At 37.4% G+C, this 23884-nt stretch overlaps 1 protein-coding gene across 2 annotated transcripts; it reads right to left on the reverse strand.

Annotated features, from left to right (window-relative positions):
- Positions 1-772: 772 nt before the first annotated feature.
- On the reverse strand, positions 773-23616 carry LOC106071725 (dehydrogenase/reductase SDR family member 7-like). Of its 2 annotated transcripts, none has more exons than XM_056023672.1 (8): positions 23459-23616; positions 15573-15732; positions 14116-14218; positions 8978-9170; positions 8190-8236; positions 2387-2506; positions 2068-2234; positions 773-1364 (listed from the first exon to the last, which is right to left on the reverse strand). In XM_056023672.1, the coding sequence occupies exons 1-8, from the start codon at positions 23583-23585 to the stop codon at positions 1310-1312; spliced, it is 972 nt and encodes a 323-aa protein (XP_055879647.1). In that variant the 5' UTR covers positions 23586-23616; the 3' UTR covers positions 773-1309. The 2 variants fall into 2 exon arrangements, with proteins under 2 accessions (XP_055879647.1, XP_055879648.1); XM_056023673.1 differs by lacking the exon at positions 23459-23616 and adding an exon at positions 18467-18690.
- Positions 23617-23884: the final 268 nt, after the last annotated feature.

Here is a 23884-nt window from a genome sequence, read left to right on the forward strand (position 1 = left end):
TTTTTTTCATGGACAATTTTTAAATATTTTTTTTATTGTACTGAAAAACAGTGAGCAGGTAATCATTTGTGGTTGTATAAATATTTACATCTGATTGCATAAAATTTAAATTATTTGGCACATATGATCTTCTTGGCAGTCTTACCATGTCAAGAGCTCAAGTTGTTTTGGAGCATTTCTTCTGTAGCTATCAAAAGAAAGGATTGCTTTGGAGCTGCAGGAAAATAGAAAAAATGTTCAAGGCTTTCACCTGGATGTTTGATGAGTTATCCTTTTTTTTTTTTAAATCTTTCTTTGTTTGACATTGACCATTTTGACATGACTCTCATCTTGAGCTAGATGTTCCATATAGTCCAAGCCCATGAACAGTTCAAGTTTCTCCTACTTTACATTTGTGTCTGATTAGACATTTCATTCAAGAAAAACTCTAAAAGCTCCTAAAATGTTTTTTTTGTATTCCTATGTTTTTCAAAGTCCTTACTTGCTCATCTATGGTTATGATTATATCAATGTGATACACATGCCTGGTAGGTCAGTTAAGTAACTAAATCCATGACTTGGATCTTTGCCTGCCATTTAATATTCAATGGAGTTGTTAGCTCTTCTAGAAGTTAAACTGCAGAGGTATTAAGCAGTGTTGGAAGATCTAAGGCCTGGTCAGCTCTGTACAAGGATGCCAAGCTTGTTCCCTACATTGAACAGTTAACACCTTATGTTGCAAAGGCTTATTTAAACACTTTCTGTGAATGCAGCTAAGAACACAACACATAACTTAAAGTTAAATAAACATTTAATGCAAAGTTGGTGTTCAAACTTAAAGTAATGTTATACAATAAATAGGCACAAGTTTTTTCCCTTGATAGACTTTTTATTTGGTAACATTTCTTTGTCTAAAAGAACTTATTCTAGGCACTGTACTTAAGAAACTGCTGATAAAAGCAGTAGATTTAAAAAACCAACACAACTTTCACCATTTCATTTCAAATATGAAAAACAAAATTACAATTTAATTATATTTTATTTTTGTATTACCAAATGTTGAAATACATTAAATATAAGCTCTTCCTAAAATTAGCTAGTTAGATACAATTAACACACATGTCAATAAATCTAGGCCTTTCTGAAAAGTATAGTTTTTTTAAAGAAAATGTGAACTTTTAATTAACATCTTAAAGAGATAATACACATTTCTTTTAGTATGGACATAATGAAATTACTAACTATTGCTGCTGAATGCTTCACAACCACCCATTCAAACACACCTATGGATACTAATATCATTTCTGGCTGATGTCCACTCACTAAGAAATCATTTTCTTTTTGGCAGATTGAAAAATCTCCTAATACATGGTGTAGTGCACATCCTGGAAACAAGGAACATTTTTTGTTGTCAACTAAAACATTTATTGTACAAGGAAAAGTCTGAATTCTACAGTGAAAAAAAAAGTAATAGAACAGAATGTTGTTCTAGGTGAGGGTTATTCACAAATTCAAAATGAATAGTTTATTGAAAAAAAAAATAATAATCTGATCATTATTTTAAGGTGGTGTGGTGGTAAACTGCTTGGCTTTTGAACCAACGGGTCTTGGGTTTGAATCTTGGTGAATTTGGAATTTGTAGGGCAAATTAAGTCCAACCAACACTAATGGGTACCTGACATTGTTGGAATAAAAAGTAAAGGAAGTCGGTCATTGTGCTAGCCACTTGACAAGCTCGTTCATCAGATAACCTTTATACCTACTGCCCATAGATCGCAAGGCCTGATCAAGATACTTGGTTTAAAATGAACCAAACTATAATGTCCTTCGTGTACATACAGTGTATGTTTTCATTTGGAGTAGCTGCCCCTTGCAGAAGATTAGTGAAGACTTCAGTAATCATTTACAAACAAATAAATTATTTATATTTTGAAGCAACAACTGGTGTCCACACATTTAGGCATATTCATTAGGCAGCTGATTTATTTTCCTTTACAAAATAAGGAAAACACAGTCCATGAATGCATCTTCACCAGTTAATACTTACTTTGAGATTTCATGGCCAACAAAACGGCCAATGATACTTACCATTTACTAAATGTTGCTAGATATGTCATGCCAAAGGTAAATAGTACAAATGGGGGGATGCTGATCCAGACTTCATACATTCGGTTAGCAATGGCCAGACAAGACAAATAGGCACATCTCTCGGTGCTCATTTGCTTTCGAAATATCTTGGAATGATTTTTGAGTGGCTAGAAGAAAAATTTTCTGTTATTATTTGGGCTTGTTTTCACAATTCTGTAACATAACACTAAAGAAAACGAAAGAAGGGAAAAAAAAGGTTATAGGACTTTGAAATATCTATTTGAAAAATGTAAATATCTTCGACCAAAAGTGAAATTACCTCCTCTTTCTTTCCTGTCACTGCATTTGTCAAAAGCTCTGACTTGACTGGGCCAGGGCAGATTATTGTCACATCAATGTTATGGGCGCATAACTCAAAGCGTAGGACGTCATAGTAGCCCTATAGCATAAACAATAGGCCTAAATATATCAGCATGCTACAAAAATGAGAGTCAAGTTAGAAATCCAAGGCCAATAAAATATAATAAGACCTCCCCAGAAGACAAAATAGAAAACACCAAATTGTGGGAGATGAGCGGGCAGAAAAATATAGAGAAGCAGATCTTAGAGAGGAAGCGGAGATTGATTGGTCACACCCTTAGAAAAGATACCAACAACAGAGCTAGACGGGCCTAAGAATGGAACAAGACGTAGAGAAAGACCAATAAGAAGGTGGCGACGAAGTATGCCAGATGAAGCCGAGAGCTGGGAAGCCATAAAACTAACAAGAGACCGTGGAGAGTGGCGTGTTTTTATTGAGGCCCTATTTTCCACGAGGAACGCAAATGACAAGACCTCCTAGTAGACAAGGAGGGAAATTGTGGCATGTAAAATAATATAATAATAGCACATTGTCTTTGTGTTGTGCAGTATTTAACCAGGCTACAAATATCCACCCGCAATTTTAATGACTGATAACCAGGCTACAAATATCCACCCGCAATTTTAATGACTGATAACCAGGCTAAAAATATCCAACCGCAATTTTAATGACTGATATCCAGGCTGCTGACAATCTAGTTATTCAATCAGCTTTTGTTGTTTGTATACAAAGTAGGCCTAAGATATACAGCAAAACAATAACGTCTGACTTAAGTGTCGTCTGGTCTTTAACGTCACCATGCTTTTATTAAAGCAAATAAGTTCATCAAGACGAATCAAGTGTTACCAGTCTCATGCGCGCCATGAGGAGGCCATTAAATGACAGTAAAAAAAATAGTCTTATAATGTAAGGGATAAAACATGGGAGTCAATCAGTGGCTGTACAAGTTCTATTTGAAGTCTTCTATTGATCAGTCCTTCTAGAACGTACAGTGGGGAGGGAGCACGATGAATGGTTCATCCAAAGAGAGGCTGGCTGGAGAACGGAAAAAAAAACAATGGACCGTCCCCTCTCTCGATAACCTGCTAAACAACAGCTGCTGACTGGGTAAAGTGAAAGGATTTTGTAACGCAAACTGTCACAACACACATACGGCGAAAGTCAAAGGACAGATGAGAAAGAGAGAGAGAGAGATGAGATGAGATTTTTCAGACGAAATGACTTTTTCCAGTAGCTCATCATTCAAGTAAAAGTGTGGAATCCTATGGAGAATCCAATTCTGTTTTATGTCCCATGTGCGATGATACGCTCTTTCAATGTTAACCTTCAATAAAGTTCAGTGCGGACGAGGCCGAGTTGGCTACAGGTGCCTTGTCCCATATTCCTACGCTGTTACGCCGCTATCCGTGAAGGGACTGCTATTCCAGCGGCCAGCTTTGAAAGCCCCTTTGTGGAACAGCGTGGCGGATTTTTCAAACTGGTGTGCTGAGAGTTTGCAATCCTCTCCCCGAGTGAGATAAAAAAAAACAACAACTAAAATTTCCACCCAAGATACCTTGCAGGGGCCTCGTTAGTTCTCCTACTTAGCCTATCTAGTTCCACTACTTAGCCTATCTAGTTCTCCTACTTAGCCTATCTAGTTCTCCTACTTAGCCTATCTAGTTCCACTACTTAGCCTATCTAGTTCCACTACTTAGCCTATCTAGTTCTCCTACTTAGCCTATCTAGTTCCACTACTTAGCCTATCTAGTTCCACTACTTAGCCTATCTAGTTCTCCTACTTAGCCTATCTAGTTCTCCTACTTAGCCTATCTAGTTCTCCTACTTAGCCTATCTAGTTCCACTACTTAGCCTATCTAGTTCTCCTACTTAGCCTATCTAGTTCTCCTACTTAGCCTATCTAGTTCCACTACTTAGCCTATCTAGTTCTCCTACTTAGCCTATCTAGTTCTCCTACTTAGCCTATCTAGTTCTCCTACTTAGCCTATCTAGTTCTCCTACTTAGCCTATCTAGTTCTCCTACTTAGCCTATCTAGTTCCACTACTTAGCCTATCTAGTTCCACTACTTAGCCTATCTAGTTCCACTACTTAGCCTATCTAGTTCTCCTACTTAGCCTATCTAGTTCTCCTACTTAGCCTATCTAGTTCCACTACTTAGCCTATCTAGTTCTCCTACTTAGCCTATCTAGTTCTCCTACTTAGCCTATCTAGTTCTCCTACTTAGCCTATCTAGTTCTCCTACTTAGCCTATCTAGTTCCACTACTTAGCCTATCTAGTTCTCCTACTTAGCCTATCTAGTTCTCCTACTTAGCCTATCTAGTTCCACTACTTAGCCTATCTAGTTCTCCTACTTAGCCTATCTAGTTCTCCTACTTAGCCTATCTAGTTCTCCTACTTAGCCTATCTAGTTCTCCTACTTAGCCTATCTAGTTCTCCTACTTAGCCTATCTAGTTCCACTACTTAGCCTATCTAGTTCCACTACTTAGCCTATCTAGTCCCACTACTTAGCCATCTAGTTCCACTACTTAGCCTATCTAGTTCTCCTACTTAGCCTATCTAGTTCTCCTACTTAGCCTATCTAGTTCTCCTACTTAGCCTATCTAGTTCCACTACTTAGCCTATCTAGTTCCACTACTTAGCCTATCTAGTTCCACTACTTAGCCTATCTAGTTCCACTACTTAGCCTATCTAGTTCCACTACTTAGCCTATCTAGTTCTCCTACTTAGCCTATCTAGTTCTCCTACTTAGCCTATCTAGTTCCACTACTTAGCCTATCTAGTTCCACTACTTAGCCTATCTAGTTCTCCTACTTAGCCTATCTAGTCCCACTACTTAGCCTATCTAGTTCCACTACTTAGCCTATCTAGTTCTCCTACTTAGCCTATCTAGTTCTCCTACTTAACCTATCTAGTTCTCCTACTTAGCCTATCTAGTTCCACTACTTAGCCTATCTAGTTCCACTACTTAGCCTATCTAGTTCTCCTACTTAGCCTATCTAGTTCCACTACTTAGCCTATCTAGTCCACTACTTAGCCTATCTAGTTCTCCTACTTAGCCTCTCTAGTCCACTACTTAGCCTATCTAGTCCACTACTTAGCCTATCTAGTTCTCCTACTTAGCCTATCTAGTCCACTACTTAGCCTATCTAGTCCACTACTTAGCCTATCTAGTTCTCCTACTTAGCCTATCTAGTTCCACTACTTAGCCTATCTAGTCCACTACTTAGCCTATCTAGTTCTCCTACTTAGCCTATCTAGTTCCACTACTTAGCCTGTCTAGTCCACTACTTAGCCTATCTAGTTCTCCTACTTAGCCTATCTAGTCCACTACTTAGCCTATCTAGTTCCACTACTTAGCCTATCTAGTTCTCCTACTTAGCCTATCTAGTTCCACTACTTAGCCTATCTAGTTCTCCTACTTAGCCTATCTAGTTCTCCTACTTAGCCTATCTAGTCCACTACTTAGCCTATCTAGTTCTCCTACTTAGCCTATCTAGTTCCACTACTTAGCCTATCTAGTTCTCCTACTTAGCCTATCTAGTTCCACTACTTAGCCTATCTAGTTCCACTACTTAGCCTATCTAGTTCCACTACTTAGCCTATCTAGTTCTCCTACTTAGCCTATCTAGTTCCACTACTTAGCCTATCTAGTTCCACTACTTAGCCTATCTAGTTCCACTACTTAGCCTATCTAGTTCTCCTACTTAGCCTATCTAGTTCCACTACTTAGCCTATCTAGTTCTCCTACTTAGCCTATCTAGTTCTCCTACTTAGCCTATCTAGTTCCACTACTTAGCCTATCTAGTTCCACTACTTAGCCTATCTAGTTCCACTACTTAGCCTATCTAGTTCTCCTACTTAGCCTATCTAGTTCCACTACTTAGCCTATCTAGTTCCACTACTTAGCCTATCTAGTTCCACTACTTAGCCTATCTAGTTCTCCTACTTAGCCTATCTAGTTCCACTACTTAGCCTATCTAGTTCCACTACTTAGCCTATCTAGTTCTCCTACTTAGCCTATCTAGTTCTCCTACTTAGCCTATCTAGTTCCACTACTTAGCCTATCTAGTTCCACTACTTAGCCTATCTAGTTCCACTACTTAGCCTATCTAGTTCCACTACTTAGCCTATCTAGTTCCACTACTTAGCCTATCTAGTTCTCCTACTTAGCCTATCTAGTTCCACTACTTAGCCTATCTAGTTCCACTACTTAGCCTATCTAGTTCCACTACTTAGCCTATCTAGTTCCACTACTTAGCCTATCTAGTTCCACTACTAGAGGCGCCACGCTGAGGCGAAGGGAGATGCAAGGTGAAATGTTAACGAAATGTTTGGCGCTTGGGAATACAAAAGAAATTTCTAAAAGATGTAGTAACATTAAAAAAAAAACAGCTTTGAATGTAAAAACACCTGTTCATAAAGTAGGTTGTTCAAAACTAGTCATCTTTCAGCTAGTGTATATATATATATAGTTCGTCCATCGTGGTTCGATGATGACCACTTTGTCATCCAGGGGGCTGAGGGCTTTGCACTGGGGTTTTATGCCTCCTCATGTGGCTGGTGAGACCTATGTGAGCCCGGAATGTTCGGCCGCACACTGGGCAGGTTATTCCAGCTGGAGCTAGTGTCGTGGGCCTTGCTTTTCTTTTCTGGCGTTTTTCTTCTGCCAGAATTGTTCTTTTGTCCTCAGCAACCTGTGCGCCAGTTTTCACAGCGCGACGCCATGATGCTCTGTCATGTGCCTCTGTCTCCCAGGTGCCTGGGTCTATGCTGAACGCCTTCAGAGAAGCTTAGAGGGTGTCCCTGAAGCGCTTTCTTTGACCACCTTGCGAGCGCTTTCCTTCGCTTAGTTGGCCATACAAGAGTCGTTTAGGGATGCGGTGGTCTTCCATTCTGTAGACGTGACCTGCCCATCGCAGCTGGGACTGCATCAGGATTGTGTGGATGCTTTGCAGACACGCTCTTTGAAGGACTTCTGTATCTGGTATTTTGTCTTGCCATTTGACATTTAGCTAGTTTCTAAGTGAGTTAGTGTGAGACATTGAATTCGATTGATGAATAAAATGTTATTGGAATTAACAACAAGTAAAAGCTGGACATTTTTACATTTTAACCAAAATGCCTGCCTGATGTCTGGTAACCCTAATCAACAAGTGCAACTCTGTAAGGAAACTCATTTATTACATCACAAAACAGCACTTACATTGTTATGACATGATTATGATTTATTTATTTGTTTCGGGAATAAGGGGAAATTTTTACTTAGCGACAAGTGAAGTGACAGATCTTAAAAAAACAAGAACGCTCTAAGTGACGCTACAAAGAAGACGCTTCGTGTAGAGCAGTACAATAGATAATCGGATTTACGGACATAGCTGACATCGGACGATTCCCTTCGTGATTATTAAATATATTTGTAGACCAACATCAGCGTCGACTACATATTTTGATTGTTTCGCCGGTGTTACTGAAGTAGTTTGAGTTCAGTGTTACTTCCAGTCAGACGTAGATCTACACTAGTTATATTTCAAAGAATCAACACCGCGCGGAAGCCTTAACAACATATAACTATTTTGTCACAACTGACACAGACCAAAGTTTGAACTGCATGGAGATGGTTCATAGCTTCATATAATAAATGTTTACTGTCATCTTTGTTGTTTTTCTTCTTCACGATCCTTAAAAGTTGAAGGTCTTTTCATAAGCTTTTGTTTCTAGTTCAAGGTCAAGCATTAAAACAACTCAACTTTCTACTTACATGTAGTGCATGTTTACTGCCACAATATGACCTTGACCCAGGAGCAGCTAGAGGGAACATAACAAAAATATTCAGGATTAAAAAAAAAATAGTGTAGGCCTACAAAACTTAAGAAATTTTAGAGCATAGGGGTTATTAAATACTTTTCAGAATCAATCTGCGCACAAGCCACAACATTTAGATCTACTGTGTATTTTATAGGTTTCCAATGTTCCTGATATAGTACAAAAAAGAATCTGTTTTAGATCTACACCAACTATAAGTATGCCTCTACAAAATAGGTCATAAAATATACATAGGAATGAAATCAGTTTGTTTCGATTGTTAGTTTTATGTTGAGGACTCTCCTTCAGAATGAATACTTATTACAGCCTAGCCCAAACCTCCCACAGGACAGAAGAAGAGCGGTAAGAAGGGTTCAAAACCGGGACTACGACCATCGAGACGACAGATCAGAGCGCATACCACACGGCCAGTCAGCCAGTGGAAGAAAAGAGAGAGAGAGAGAGAGAAATATAGTTCTAAATGGACAGTCAGACTTTTTGCAGTAAGGCAGGGCAAATAGCCCTCCCCAAAGCGATTTTACTAGTAAAATAAAGACAATTAATAGAATGTTTTCTTTAATATAGGCCTACTATTAATGTAATACAAGTTTATAAAATTGTCTTCAAAAATATTTTATTTCAAGGCATTTTAAAGTTATTCAATTAAAAAAAAACCAACAAAGGGGCCTCCTGCCCCAAGGAGTACTAGACAGACCTATGAGAAATTTAAATGTAGATGTCTACCTGTTATGCCAGCTAAACTACTCATAACTGCTATTTGTCCTGCTTTGCGTTCAATCATATGTGGCAGCACAGCCTGGGTCAAGGACACTGGCCCTAAAACATTTAACTCGAAAATATGCCGATCAACTTCCAAATCAATGTCTGTCCACCAAGCCTGTTGAAATCTGCCAGCATTGTTGATTAGAATGTCAATCTAAAAAAAAAAAATCATTCATTAAAGATCAAAATAGTCTATTATTTTTGCGATTAAAAAAATATTCCTACAATAAACACACACTTTTGTAAAAGTAAAAAACAAAATACAAAAACTTTGAATTATTAATTATGACAAATTTTTATTATCTTAAAGAGTCGACATTTCGTGCATAAACCCGTACTGCATGTAAACATATTTTATTAAAATGTCAGAAAGATCAATTAATTAATTAATTTTTTGTTCAATTTATCGTTTATCATATATGGGAAACTAACGAATAGATTGAATTTTTGTTTTTAATGATTATCTATATATATATAATTCTCTTCTTCCCTCAAGATGTTGAGTTTGGACGAGAAGCAAGAAGTAAAGGAAAGATCACTCTCTTATTTCTGCGGATAGTCACCCCATGATAAAAACAAGAGAGGGGGGGAGGAGAACACGTTTTCACAGCTCGCTGGACTGTCAAACCCTGCCCGCCCCATCCCCCTTCGTCCTAGCGGGAGGTTTGGACTAGGAAGTAAACTATCGACAACTCTGAAGGAACATCCGAAACATGTAAAACATTTTACAAACACTAAATAGCAGCGCCGGACTTAACCATTTTGACCAAGAAGTCATGGAAAGAGAACAGGTAATCTACTATGTATATTTACAGGTCACTAAATAGCAGGGACGGACTTAACCATTGTGGGGCCCTATGCGAAACGGATTTCGCGGAGCCAAGTTTGGCAAAGTCTTTCTTAAATTCATGTGGAATTACATAAACTCTGTCTGAAAAGGGGAGGGGCGTAGAATGAAAACGATTAATCCTCGCTCCTTTTTATAATTTCTGCTATTGATTGCATTTTGCATTAAAGAATAGGGGTGGGGCGACTCGATATAAGAATTTAATTTATAGCATATATAAATTATATTAGTGACAGATTTTAAAAAAATATTTTGTAATTTCTTAACTTAAATACAAACAGAAAAAGTATTGTTTTGTTCGATGGGGAAAAGGCGATTGCATGTATCGCCCCTCCCACCAGGTACAACCCTTTATCATTGTATATTTACTAATTATAAAATTTGAGATTAGAGTGTGGTGCGACATAATATTCAAATGGGTTCACATATCAATACGTAGTTTATATTATATAGATATTAAACTAATTTTGTTCACAAACTATGATTTCTCTATAAAAGTAGGACCGCCCCTCCACTCAAAGGGTTTTAGTGAGAAGGGCAGTAGAGGTATTCGCCCCCACCCCCACCCAATCGGCCAACAGGGGAATGACATAATATAGAGATCGGTTAAAATATCATAATAAGTTTAAATCATGTAGGTATTTAATTGATTCTGTTAGCAAGCTGTGATTCCTACAAATAAATTGGACCGCCCCCCCCACTCGAAAGTTTACGGAGGGGGGGGGATTGATGCCATCGCCCCCTCCCGACCCCACCAAATCGGCCAAAATATTAGAGGGGGGGGGGTGAAATAATCTAAAAGATGGTTGAAATATAAATAAATAGAATATATTATTAACGTAGTAATAAATTCGTATACAAATTTTGTGAATTCTATACTAAAATCGTCCGCCCCCCCCTTCCCGAAGGTCGGCCGAGTGGGGGGGGGGGGGCGATCGCCCCTACTCCCCCCCCCCGGATCCGCCAGTGTCTGGGCGCATCCATTCATCCATTGCCTTCCGAGACAGAAGGAGCCATATATATTGTTACATCTCTCCTACTATCCAGGCTCTCTTCAAACTGCACCACACGACACAACGAACCTCACAACTCAGGGCTCCAAAGTATCAGTCAGTTTAATTAATTTCAAATACATCGCAATTGGCAACAACATTAACACTGTCTTTACAAAAACCTAGTCTTGCTCCGCCTGACTTCACACACCGTGAACACGAATTTAGGAAATTTAGGCACCGGATATTTAGGCACCGCGTATTTACGGATATTTAGGCACCGGATATTTAGGCACCCGGAAATTTAGGCACCCGGATATTTAGGCACCCGGAAATTTAGGCACCCGGATAATTAGGCACCCGGAAATTTAGGCACCGGATAATTAGGCACTTTTTGACAAGGCGGAAAATTAGGCACCGGATAATTAGGCACTCTTTAATTAGCGACCTTAATTTTGAAAGTAGTTTTAAAATGTTAACGTATATGTTATCCTTAGGCTATGGGCTATCGGTGACGTTATAAAAAAATAGCAACTATAACGATTCTAGCTAAAGAAAAGTTGAAACAAAATGGGAAAAAATGACAATCATGAGAATGTGTGGAAACAAAAGACTCCTGAGTATATAATATAGACATCACAGGATTCAGGGGAGGGTTGGTAGAGATGATACTCCGCTCATTGCTTCCGTCCATCACCAACCACTAAGGTTGACTGGTGAGTCTTTAAATTGATGATTATGCAAATTGTGTAAATATTTAGTTACTAATGTAAATACTTAGGATTAAAAAGTATTATAAAATATTGTTATTATGTCGGGGAGTGTTGGTGATAAATATAATCGCAATCGCCCTCTGCTTGTGGAAAAGGGAGGGGTCGTACTCTTAAAATGGGATGGGCGTGGCGAGGGGGGGGGGCGCACACACTCTCACTTAAATGAGTGGATTTCTCGCAGGTAGATGTAAACTTAGTCGTAAAAGTTACGTAGTGAATCTGAAGGCTACACACTGGACTAAAGGGTATGGAAACACAAAGGTGTTCAAATGGAAGTCTGGGGATTATATTTTAGAGGCCTTCCAAAAACTTTGGTAGACACATTTCTGTTAAAACCATCATAATAATAAGAACAGTAATAAAAATAATAATATATATAAGGGAAATGAAGATAGTTAAATTTCATTGGCAGTTTTGAAAGTTAGGGAAACGAGTGTTTTTTTTTTTGTTTTTTTTTATATGTGTGTGTGTGTGTTTAATAATGAGTGTATGAAACCTTTTTTGTCGTTGTTTTTTTTTTTTTCATTCTGAAGAAAAAATTAATTGTATAAGGTAGGCCTACTGAACACAAAAGGAATGGAGGAATCATACCTTCTCGCAATTGTAGTAAATATATTTGGTTTATGATAGAGAAGGTGGGGTTAAATTGGAACATCAACAATCTTCTATAAGCAGAATAAGTATTAATAAGAGACCAATATTCCAAAAAAAAAATTTTATTTAAATTTTTAACTCATCTGTCTTTTCCATAAACTTTTTTTAAATTTTCAAAACATTATATTTTATCGTAATTTCTAGCCGTTTTGCGATTTCCATTGCTATTTATATAAATATTATATTACATAAGTTTACATATAGGCCTATATTCAATAAAAGTTAATTACCACATTTGAAGGACGTAACACACCTATACACTCACACAATAGATCTTCCTAAAGGGGTTACCCATTAACAATATAAAAGAAGGAGTGTTGATAATAGATATTAATGGTATTATAAAAAATGTATACTACTTTAGTTTATCAACATATTTAATTCCTATAAGTAACGCGCGCAAATCCACCCTGCTCATTTCAATTCCCACTATAAGAAGACAATTTTCTCCAGACTTCCATTTTAGCAGTTATGTTCAATGCTGTACCCTGCCCTGTACTCCAGTGTGTAGCCTTGAGACTCATTGCGTCATTTTCACGACCTAGTTCAACATCTACCCGCCACAAATCCTCTCCTTTAGTGGGAGTGCGTAAAGGGGGAAGGGCTAAGGTCAGGAAGCAATGAGAAGAGAATCAACTCTACCTCCCCTTCCCTGAATACTGTGAGGTCTATATTTTATAATGACTATTAATCCGGAGTCATTTTTTCCACACATTCTCACGATTGTCATTTTTTTCCTCGTTTTGTCAGTTTTTCTTTTATATCATGAAAATTCATTTAGAATCGTTATAAATGCTATTTTTTTGATAACGTCACCAATAGCCCATAGCCTAAGGATAACATATACGTTAACATTTTAAAACTACTTTCAAAATTAAGGTCGCTAATTAAAGAGTGCCTAATTATCCGGTGCCTAATTTTCCGCCTTGTCAAAAAGTGCCTAATTATCCGGTGCCTAAATTTCCGGGTGCCTAATTATCCGGGTGCCTAAATTTCCGGGTGCCTAAATATCCGGGTGCCTAAATTTCCGGGTGCCTAAATATCCGGTGCCTAAATATCCGGTGCCTAATTATCCGGTGCCTAAATTTCCAGATACCCGTGAACACACCGTGCTGATTTTGGCTTCGTACTGGTCACACAGCGAGGTAACGTGAAGTGAAGTCTTTCTGACATAGGCCTAGTGTCTCTACCGGCCTACTCGAACCTTCTTGACCACTCCAGTTGATCACTTTCGCCGTTGCATGCGTGCGTAATATTTACGACATTGGTCCTTGCCGAACTGGCGTGTACTGTCACTGGTCACGTTGACCGCTCGTCCTGCGCTGGACTGTGGCGATTTGGGTAGGCTAAAAACACACATCACTACCCCCATCTGTGTCACCACCAGGTTTACAACAATATATATGATAAGAAATGTTACATTTAATCCAGTGTGAAAACGTATCCTAGGATCGAGGTTATTATTTCTGCTTCAACTTTTATGTAGATTGAATTACTCATTTTAAATTGTGCGAAAACACTATTACCAAAAATATATAAATAACAAAAATTTCGTGTGATTAGAGATTTGAACCACTATCTCTACCGACTGAGATAACAGGGTGTTATTAAAATCTGTGGAAATTATACACACAATATACACATTCACCAATCGTAAACAAACAACATTTAGCCACGCGATTCTCTATATTTTCTTTACAAATTACGTTATAGCCTACACAATGGCCATCACGGGACAGTTTTTTTTTCGTTGTTTTATCAATATTATCACGTGACTAAATGTTGTTTGTTTACGATTGCACCAGCACTAAGCTTATAGAGACGATATTCTACCTTTTTGAAATGATCCAAAACTTGTTTTACTGCAGACTTGTGGCTTTCAAATTTGATTATGTCCAAAGGTAAAACTAAAATATCATCATCTGATAGTGTACCCCTATGTGGACAAAGAAATAACAATTAAACAAACAAACTTTAAGACGAACAGTTCATAGTTCAGTGAATTGTTCCGAGATCCCATTTTTTTTTTTTTTTAGTTTGTTCAGAATTTTAAATTGCCCAATTCCCCACCTTCCTTAAATATTTCTTATACCCTTAAAAAAAAAAGAAAGAACTGTGGCAGTCAATTATGAGTTTACTTCGATTCCAAAACGTTTCTTGGCATCGCGAACATTCTCATCTCCCATGTTATTCCGACTATCATCTTTTTAACAGTCCCGAGATTCACGACTAGTCCCGAGATCCAAATCTTCTTGCTATCTACTTCTTTCGTCCTGCAGGGGGAGATATCAACTTTGTGGGCATGTTCATTTTCTAATGGGACGTCTCAGACTTCTGCAGCATCTAGAGGAACATTCCTTAGAGAGTTGACTTGATCTTAATTAAAGACTCAACACTAAACGTTACACTTGAAGTGTCAAAGTATAGACTATTAGTACAAGAATGCACATTTATCATTAGCATTGGAAAATTCTGTGAAAATGCTGTTTGATTTATTAAAGATATATGTATAAATAGACTTAGGGCTTACATTTCTGTGTGAGTTTGTATGAAAAGCTTTTTACAATATAGATATATATTCAAATCTTTTCTTACCTACTTAACCACGTTACCGGACTTTTGAATCAATGTGCAATAGAGCGTTACAGTTGGTGTAAGCAGAAAACTGAATTGGTAGTCTACTTATAAAAATATCCATTCATTGATCAACATCAATGTCGTATGTGTACAAGTTTTTTTTAGACCTGTAACTCCCCGGCATGAGTTTCCACAACATAGTCTAGATCTATAGATTTTGTTAAGAAGAAAAAAAAAATTTTCCCCACAAAGCTTCTATCAACTCACTCTTTCTGGTACGATTAGAGTACTTTATTTCTCCCTCACCCATCTTGTTTATTATCGAACTATGAAAATAAATGCTACTTCTTGTGAGATACGGTTGTATATGAGAAGCTATTTCCTTTATTACGTTTTGTACACGTTATTTCTTCAAATTGCCATCAAGTTGAAACTTCATAGTCAATAACAACACATGAATCAATCAGAAAATTTAAAAACTAGTTAATCAATCAGCGGTAACAAATTAACATGTTATTTTATATAGAAAAAGAGGGAGCTTATTCAAGCTGTATTGATATATATTACAGTGATTTAGCGGCTAATTCCCCTAGATATGTTTTCGTTCCAAAAAATGAATTTGCTTGTTATTTAGTTACGTGATGATCCATAAGAAATAAATATAATTTGCTGTGTACACTATAGCAGCTATACAAACATAGATCTAGATATACCTGTTAGTCATCAAACAAGTTTGTTTGACTCTTTCTAGTTCTTCCTTTCTTCTTGCAGACAAAACCAGCTTACACCCAACAGACGCCAACTGGTAAGCAATATGTTCCCCAATACCACTGGAAGCTCCTGTGATCCATACAACTTTACCAGACAGACTTTCTGTTGAAAATATTTTCTTGGATAGTTGATATATCACACTAATTCGCAAGATACACTTTAAGAATTTATCAGGTGAAAATAAAAATACTATTAATTATAATGTGTTTTGCCTCAGATATGGCTAATCGATTCTTATCTTATCTTATATGATACAGACGTTACTTCAAAAAGAAGATGATTACGTCCTACGCGTCATGCATTTAGTTATGCATGTTAACCAATGACCTAAACTCCGCCAAGTCACTGGTTTCCTGGCTCTAATTCCATGCTCTAATACCGCTAGGGAAGAAGGAGCTTTTGTACAGATTATTGTCTTATTTTACGATTGGTTTATGAAAATTAATGATTATGCTTGCCCTGGATGAGGCAAAATATGTAGGTGACAGCTGGGGCAGCGTATCCACGGGAAATACTGTATTCCTGATTAATCTTCGGACTCGAAGAGAAGCCTTATTATTATTATGAAAATTAAAAGATATTTTACATAGCATTAAATAATGGACAATGCTAGATCGATGGCCACGTGGACATAATTATTAATAATATATCCAGGGTCGGCGCCGCCTGAGTTCCTAGGAGCGTGGTGAGTCATGTGTGAATTCGTTGTCATCTTTTTCGTTACTATGCCAGCAGTTATATAAACAAATAAATACGGTAAAAACAACAACAAAACAAAAATAAAAAACAAAGCTTACATTAAGTGTAGTTATATCAATTAGTTTGGATCAGTCATGTCATTAAATTTGTAATAGATCAAGACTAACAATAATAAATATGTGCGATTAGAAATATTTTTACCATTTTTTTTGTTTAGCGTAGTTTCATACCTTTAGCATTCTCTATACCAGTGGCGTAGCTAGTCTGGGGGGGGGGGGATTGGGGTGAGAATTTGAAAATCCCCCTGGGCCCGCACTTAAGGGGGGCCCCGAAATGAGTGTTCGTAATTTTTTAAAAATTAAATATAAAATCTTACGCCCTTAAGATGTCGAATGTCAAAATGTAGGGGCCCCTAAAGATGTCAAGGCCTGCCGGGCCCCCAAATGATAGCAAATCCATAGATACGGCACTGCTCTATACGCTATGATCCTATCACTTGTCTGGACCAGTTGGAAAGGTGTAGAGGAAGAAAGAAAGGGCAACTGGCTCGTCGCCTTTTTATGTATTTTTAAACAAACAAAAAAGTGAGCGACCTGAATTCGACCTCGAGAGCAAAGGCCTCCTCAAGCCAATACCGTAACCACTACAAACAATAAAGGGGTCTAATTCAACTTATACCAATGTATCAGTCATGTTATATTTCTTTCCCTTGTTCCAGATACAAAACAAAATAATTAATTACCAAAAGTTAATTAATTAGTTGCTTATTTTTTTAAAATGATTCTTGTGTTGGCATGTAAAAGAAATAATTGTGCAGCTTGATCCATCATTGGGTGTGGGAGAAATAAAGTGTACAAACTTTTTATCTGACAGACAGATGGACAGACAGACTGAGTCGGTATAAGCTTTGTAATAAAAATGTTTTGTGCTGCTAACAGAAACGTGGGCTTTTGGTGAATCTTTTTGAATTGAAAATAAGTTCTACCTATGATTGTAGAGCAGAAGTAAAGGTTCATTTACTGTGATGACTAGGCCACAAGCTAATATTGCCATGGTTACTTGGGGATGGAAACGCCTTAACATAAAATAAATGAATGACGTGTACAATAAATCAATCTTTGTGTTCATATTTTAAGTGACATTTTTACCACAGCACTTTCAAAGCGAAACAGGAATATTTTCCTTTTAACTGGCCATAAATAACTAGTCCAGTACTATTGCCTATATATAAAGTCTAAATAAATATTAGAATCTTAGGTCACTGAAAATAGTTTATACTCATTAGGGAGTCTATTAAAAACTCTATAACTATTATAAATTCCCTCATCCGCCTCAAATATTCTGTTCACTTTAAACTACTTTAAACTAAGCTATTGTAAATTTGCAAGTCATTAAGAGGCTATAAAATGGAAAGTTTAAATGGGTATTTCGGCAAACAGAACAATATAGACTCCAAAATCACATTTTCTAACCAGATCGATTAATGATTTGAATTGCAAATATATGTGGTGGGTTTGGCACAGAACAAACTAAATGACATGGCGAAGGCAACTCGTAGGACGATTCCAAACTGTTTATTATACATTAAAGACCTGCCAAAGGTAAACATAAAACATAATTACAAATGAACATAAACTAAACATAATTAATAGGCCTAAATACTAGATCTAACGAAAAAACAAACAGAAAATCTTATGGTGTGAACAAATCATCTCTTTTACAAACACAAGAGAGATATGGAACACCAAAAACATTATAAAAATAAATGACAACATAGTTCTCTAAAAATAAATCAACTAGTTGTTCTACATAAAACTAACATACATCGTTTGAAGAGTTTCGCTCTTTCCTTTCCTTACAAAAACTATAATTAAATATAACAAATCTTTACACTCACAAATATACTGTTTCTTAAAAGCCAGTATCTAAACACTTGTTGTAAAAATACATTTACAAGATGGACAGTTGCCATTCTATATAGAATACTACAGGTACGCATTTCAATAAATGAATTCATCTACATGCTGGCTTCTAAAAATAAGAATAGTCCAACATGAACAAAAACCGCGGTAGTGATATTCTATATCAACTACTTATTAAAATTACAATCTAATATGAATAAGTAAAATGTGATTACCTGCAGCCATACGTAAACGCATGGTGTAGAACCATTCACAAAAGGGAGTGGAGACGACGTAGGTCCAGTAACATACGGACACTACAGTGACAAAAGATGCCGGTAGAATGGACAGTGCCCACGTTGTCTGCCTTTTTATGCGCGGACACAAGGTGCCATCTAGGGGGAAGGGTCACGTGGATATCGGGGTGGCCGGTGTTTCCTGAAAAGGTATCCACTCCACTACAGAGCCCCTGCTTGAAACGACCCGTCCCGGGGTGTTCAGCCTAGTAGGTTTCTGAAAACTGAAACAATCGTTTCTTGTCAGTGTCTTCTGGAACGACAAACATCTTTCCAGTTTGTAACGTGCTGGTTCCATCGGTCATACAGAGTGGTCTGTCTGGTTTTTCCATGATACTAACGTCTTTCTCGACCCATGATGTCTGGGACGCTGTAGAAAGTGTGGTAGGGAGTAGTGAGCGAGTTCGTCTTTGTGGTTGGTTCAACTGCTTGTAGTTTCTTTTTTGCCTATGTGTCTTCCGGAGTCTGTCATGTCGTGTCTGGTTAGGCTGACCAGCCTTAAAGTTTCTATTTCTCGATGCGGGGTATGTTTGAATTGAGTGACTTGCATCTGTATTGTACATAGCATCAGCTTGTTGCTCACTGGTTCATTGTTCTACTTGGTGGATTGGCTGTGAAACAATGGGTTCACTATTGCACACAGATTGAACCTCAGCCGTGAGTTGTGGTGATGGCTGACATTGACGCCCTTCGTGTCCAGCCTCCCAGCAGTTGGTGCAGACTGGTGATCCGTTATCAGTGTATGGGAAGAATCCTCTCTTTGTCCTTGACCACACAAGACCCGCTGGTGTTGTTGGTCGATTTCTGTTTTGGTTGCTATGTTTCGTGTGTCTTTGTGTTGGTCTGCGTTGACTATGTGGTTGACTAGAGAGTGGGTTAGTTGAACTTGGCAGACTGTTATAACCTGACCCCTTTATCTCTTCAAGTTGCTTCTCTAACTTAGCCAATTTCGCAAAGAGAACCTCAGACCACTTGAGCTCGAGCTGCAACTTTGTTCTGGTTCTCCAACTTGAATGCATAATTTCGTAGATCTTGAAAACTTATCTGGGGATGTTGCGCTATGAACCTAAACAGCTCTCTGCGAAGTTATGGATCTTTCACTCCATAGGCATATTGGTCCCTCAATCTTTCCTTCTTGAAGTAATCTATTCTTTCTCTTTTTTCTTGTCTTATGGCCGTTGTGAACTCCTTAAATAGTCGGTGAGAAAATTCAAGCAGTGACTCACTTCTTCTCTGCTGCGACATCAGAAATGCAATCTCTGCCTCTCGCACCGGTATGATTACTTCAAAAGCAGATGTAAGTGCATCAAGCAGAGCTTCTGGATCACTTCTGATATGAGGTGGCTGAAGATCTACCTCTGCTCTAGCTGGACCACTTATGTTCGCAATGATGGTTGCTGTCTTCTCTTGAGGCGAGAGGTAAGGCCGAAGTTCCCATAGATCTCTTATTTCTCTGACGAAATCTTCAATTGAAACCTCAACATTTCTGCCATCCCCGCTGAACTGTCTCATTTTTCTAGTAGGTTCTATGATGTAATGAGAACGCTGACAGGCCAGTTTCAATGCCTCAAGTTCAGCTTGTAGTCGAGTCAACATCCCCTTAGTGACACATTCCATTCCCTCCGGCTCTCCTCCACTGCACGTGGGACCCACGTTTCTCCCCTTCACTGAACTAGGTTCCACCATATTTCTCTCCATCTGGCTGCAGGTCTTAAGAAAATCTAACAATAATAGTAACCTAATAACTAAATCTAACTACCTTGAAACAAAAAGAAGAAAACAAAAAACAGAAAATATTTGAAAGTACAGAAACAGGAAAAACTGTTACTTGTGGACATCTACGTCTGGTTGTCACTTTTTTAGTTTCGGTTGTCAGGAAGCAGATTCTGAGACGTCTTCTGATCCCACAGTGTAGTCTCTCTTCCTGACCCCACTCGTGCTACCAAGTTTCTGTGGTGGGTTTGGCACAGAACAAACTAAATGACATGGCGAAGACAACTCGTAGGGCGATTCCAAACTGTTTATTATACATTAAAGACCTGCCAAAGGTAAACATAAAACATAATTACAAATGAACATAACTAAACATAATTAATAGGCCTAAATACTAGATCTAACGAAAAACAAAAAGAAAATCTTATGATGTGAACCAAACATCTCTTTTACAAACACAAGAGAGATATGGAACAGCAAAAACATTATAAAAATAAATGACAACATAGTTCTCTAAAATTAATCAACTAGTTGTTCTACATAAAACTAACATATATCTACATTGTTTGAAGAGTTTCGCTCTTTCCTTTCCTTACAAAAACTATAATTAAATATAACAAATCTTTACACTCACAAATATACTGTTTCTTAAAAGCCAGTATCTAAACACTTGTTGTAAAAATACATTTACAAGATGGACAGTTGCCATTCTATATCGAATACTACAGGTACGCATTTCAATAAATGAATTCATCTACATGCTGGCTTCTAAAAATAAGAATAGTCCAACTTGAACAAAAACCGCGGTAGTGATATTCTATATCAACTACTTATTAAAATTACAATCTAATATGAATAAGTAAAATGTGATTACCTGCAGCCATACGTAAACACATGGTGTAGAACCATTCACAAAAGGGAGTGGAGACGACGTAGGTCCAGTAACATACGGACACTACAGTGACAAAAGATGCCGGTAGAATGGACAGTGCCCACATTGTCTGCCTTTTTATGCGCGGACACAAGGTGCCATCTAGGGGGAAGGGTCACGTGGATATCGGGGTGGCCGGTGTTTCCTGAAAAGGTATCCACTCCACTACATACAAAAACAAAATTTAATAAAATACTCTGAAAGACACAAAGATAAAGGCACATTCCTCGTTCCATATGCTAGGACAAATTTGTACAAATACTCCTTCTTCCCTAGTGCTATTAGAGCATGGAATGGGTTGCCTGAGCTAGCCAGGAAAACCAGTGACTTGGCAGAATTTAAGTCATTGGTTAATATGCATGACTAAATGCATGACGCGTAGGACGTAATCATCTTCTTTTTTGAAGTAACGTCTGTATTATATAAGATAAGAATAGAAATATATATATTTATTGGAGTAGCTGTCTTTGGTATAAAGCCATGTATATGTATTGTGTGTGTGCAAGTGTCTCAAACAACGCATTTTGAAGTTGTTATTGTCTGTCATCTAATAATAAATTCTACTTTCTAGGTACACATACTGTAATGCTTGAGTCTTCAGATTTTGATTTCAGATTAGCAAACTTTTCACCTTGCAACTAAAGCCATAGCGTTACCAGAGTAACTCCTCTTCACTGCGTTTGTCTGCGTCAGGAGTGGAAAAAATATGCAGATCGCAACTGGATTTGCGTGGCTATGCCAAACACTTGTCTATAATCTTTGTAATCGAAGATATTGCCATTATAAGCAGATTAAACGTGTTCCAACTACTGGGATGCCATTTCTGTCATAGATACTCAATTTCATCTTTGAATCTATTCAAAAGGCTCTCAATCTACCCCCCTAATTAATTATATTTGATTGTATACACATATGTATCAATGATAAAGAGCCAAGTGTATTACAGTTTTTGTTATCGCCTGTGTGGTGGGTTTGGCACAGAAAACTAAATTCTAAATGATGAAAGGAACTCGTAGACCGATTTCAATCTGTTTATTATACACTTAAGACCTGCTGCAGCCATACATAAACACAGGGTGTAGAACCAGACACAAACAGGGAGTGGAGACGACGTAGGTAAAGTAACGAACAGACACTACAGCGACAAGAGATGCCGGTCGAATGGGCCGTGTCCACGTTGTTCTGCCTTTTTTACGCTCGGATACAAGACGCCACATAGGGGAAAAAGTCACGTGGATATCGAGGTGGCCGATGTGGCCTTAATAAGTATACACCCCACTACACCTGTAATTTACAAAACTAGAGGCTATGCCTTATCTGGTATTTTTACAAAGCTTATATTAACTCACTCCATCTTACTGTCTGGTATAAATTTTATACATGTTATTTTTCCCAGTTTCAGAGCAAGGTGAAAGTTTACAAAATTGTTTACTGTCCCAAACAAAACATGAATCAATAAAAAAAAAATATTTAAAAAAGGAAATAAATCTTACGGTATTGAGATATATGGATGTAAATCTTTCTCTTATACAAGCTTATTTTTTAAAAAGTATTTTTTGATATTTTGCTTGTTAATTGTACAAAGGCCTACAAAGTACCATAGACCAAGGAAAACGACGAGCATGAAATAGATTATTTTAAATTCACAATATACTCTTCTCTTTTACACCCACTGATTATAATGTATTGCATTAACTCCCTTTTCAAAAGTGTAACTTTATAGACCTTCTGGCTTTATTTCATAGTATGTTACATTAAATACTTTTTAAGTACTAACTTAAATTCACTACTATTAGAAGGTAAATTCACACCAGATCTATATTTGTGGGTGTGTAGCTATGCATAGTGGGCTTAGACCGGCTTGATAAAAATAAAAAAAGTTAATTTATCTTATCATTTGGACAATAAATTCCGAAGCGAACCAAAAAAAAAAAAAAAAAACAACACTGAACCATAATCTTCAAATACAAAAACAGAATTTAATAAGATACTCTGAAAGACACAAAGATAAAGGCACATTCCTCGCCCCATATGCTAGGACAAATTTGTACAAAAACTCCTTCTTCCCTAGTGCTATTAGAGCATGGAATGGGTTGCCTGAGCTAGCCAGGAAAACCAGTGACTTGGCAGAATTTAAGTCATTGGTTAATATGCATGACTGAATGCATGACGCGTAGGACGAAATCATTTTCTTTTTTGAAGTAACGTCTGTATTCTATAAGAAAAGATCTTTATCAACACAGAAACATATATTTATAATTAAAGAGGTAAGTCAAAGAGAAACCTACCTATTGGCTTGCCCCACAATGACCGAACAAAGACATTTATGTCAGCGTCATAAACACACATAAAAAACATAAGTAGGGCAAGTAAGAGGAAAGGATATAAACCAATGCACACTAGTCCCAAACACATTTTCACGAAATGAAAGGTTGAGAAAAGTAGCGGTAGCCCCTTTTTTTTCTTGTGATGTATTTATGCTAATTATCAAGTTCGATGGATATGTAGGAGGCGTCTCAAACTGTTCTGATTTTAGTTCGTTTTATTTTGAAAAAAAACAACAACAAGTAAAATATAACAGATACTTTTTAAAAACCTCGCTTTTGTTAAAGTAAAATTGTACTTTTGAATCAATCACGTACGTAATTTTTTAAAAATTATTAGGCCCGTAACTTAGAACATTTTCCATATAAAAAAATAATTAATTACTTCTA

Source organism: Biomphalaria glabrata, chromosome 3, assembly GCF_947242115.1.
Source record: "Biomphalaria glabrata chromosome 3, xgBioGlab47.1, whole genome shotgun sequence".
In the NCBI taxonomy this organism is placed as follows: domain Eukaryota; kingdom Metazoa; phylum Mollusca; class Gastropoda; family Planorbidae; genus Biomphalaria; species Biomphalaria glabrata.

Excerpts from the sequence above, each read along its gene's own strand:
- LOC106071725 (XM_056023672.1), bottom strand. The coding sequence starts at position 23,585 with ATGTGTTTGGGACTAGTGTGCATTGGTTTATATCCTTTCCTCTTACTT. Across the intron at positions 8,237-8,977 it reads TAGTTTAGCTGGCATAACAG|CTGCTCCTGGGTCAAGGTCA; the intron begins GTAGACATCTAC and ends TGTTCCCTCTAG. Across the intron at positions 2,507-8,189 it reads GCAGTAAACATGCACTACAT|GGCTACTATGACGTCCTACG; the intron begins GTAAGTAGAAAG and ends TTTATGCTATAG.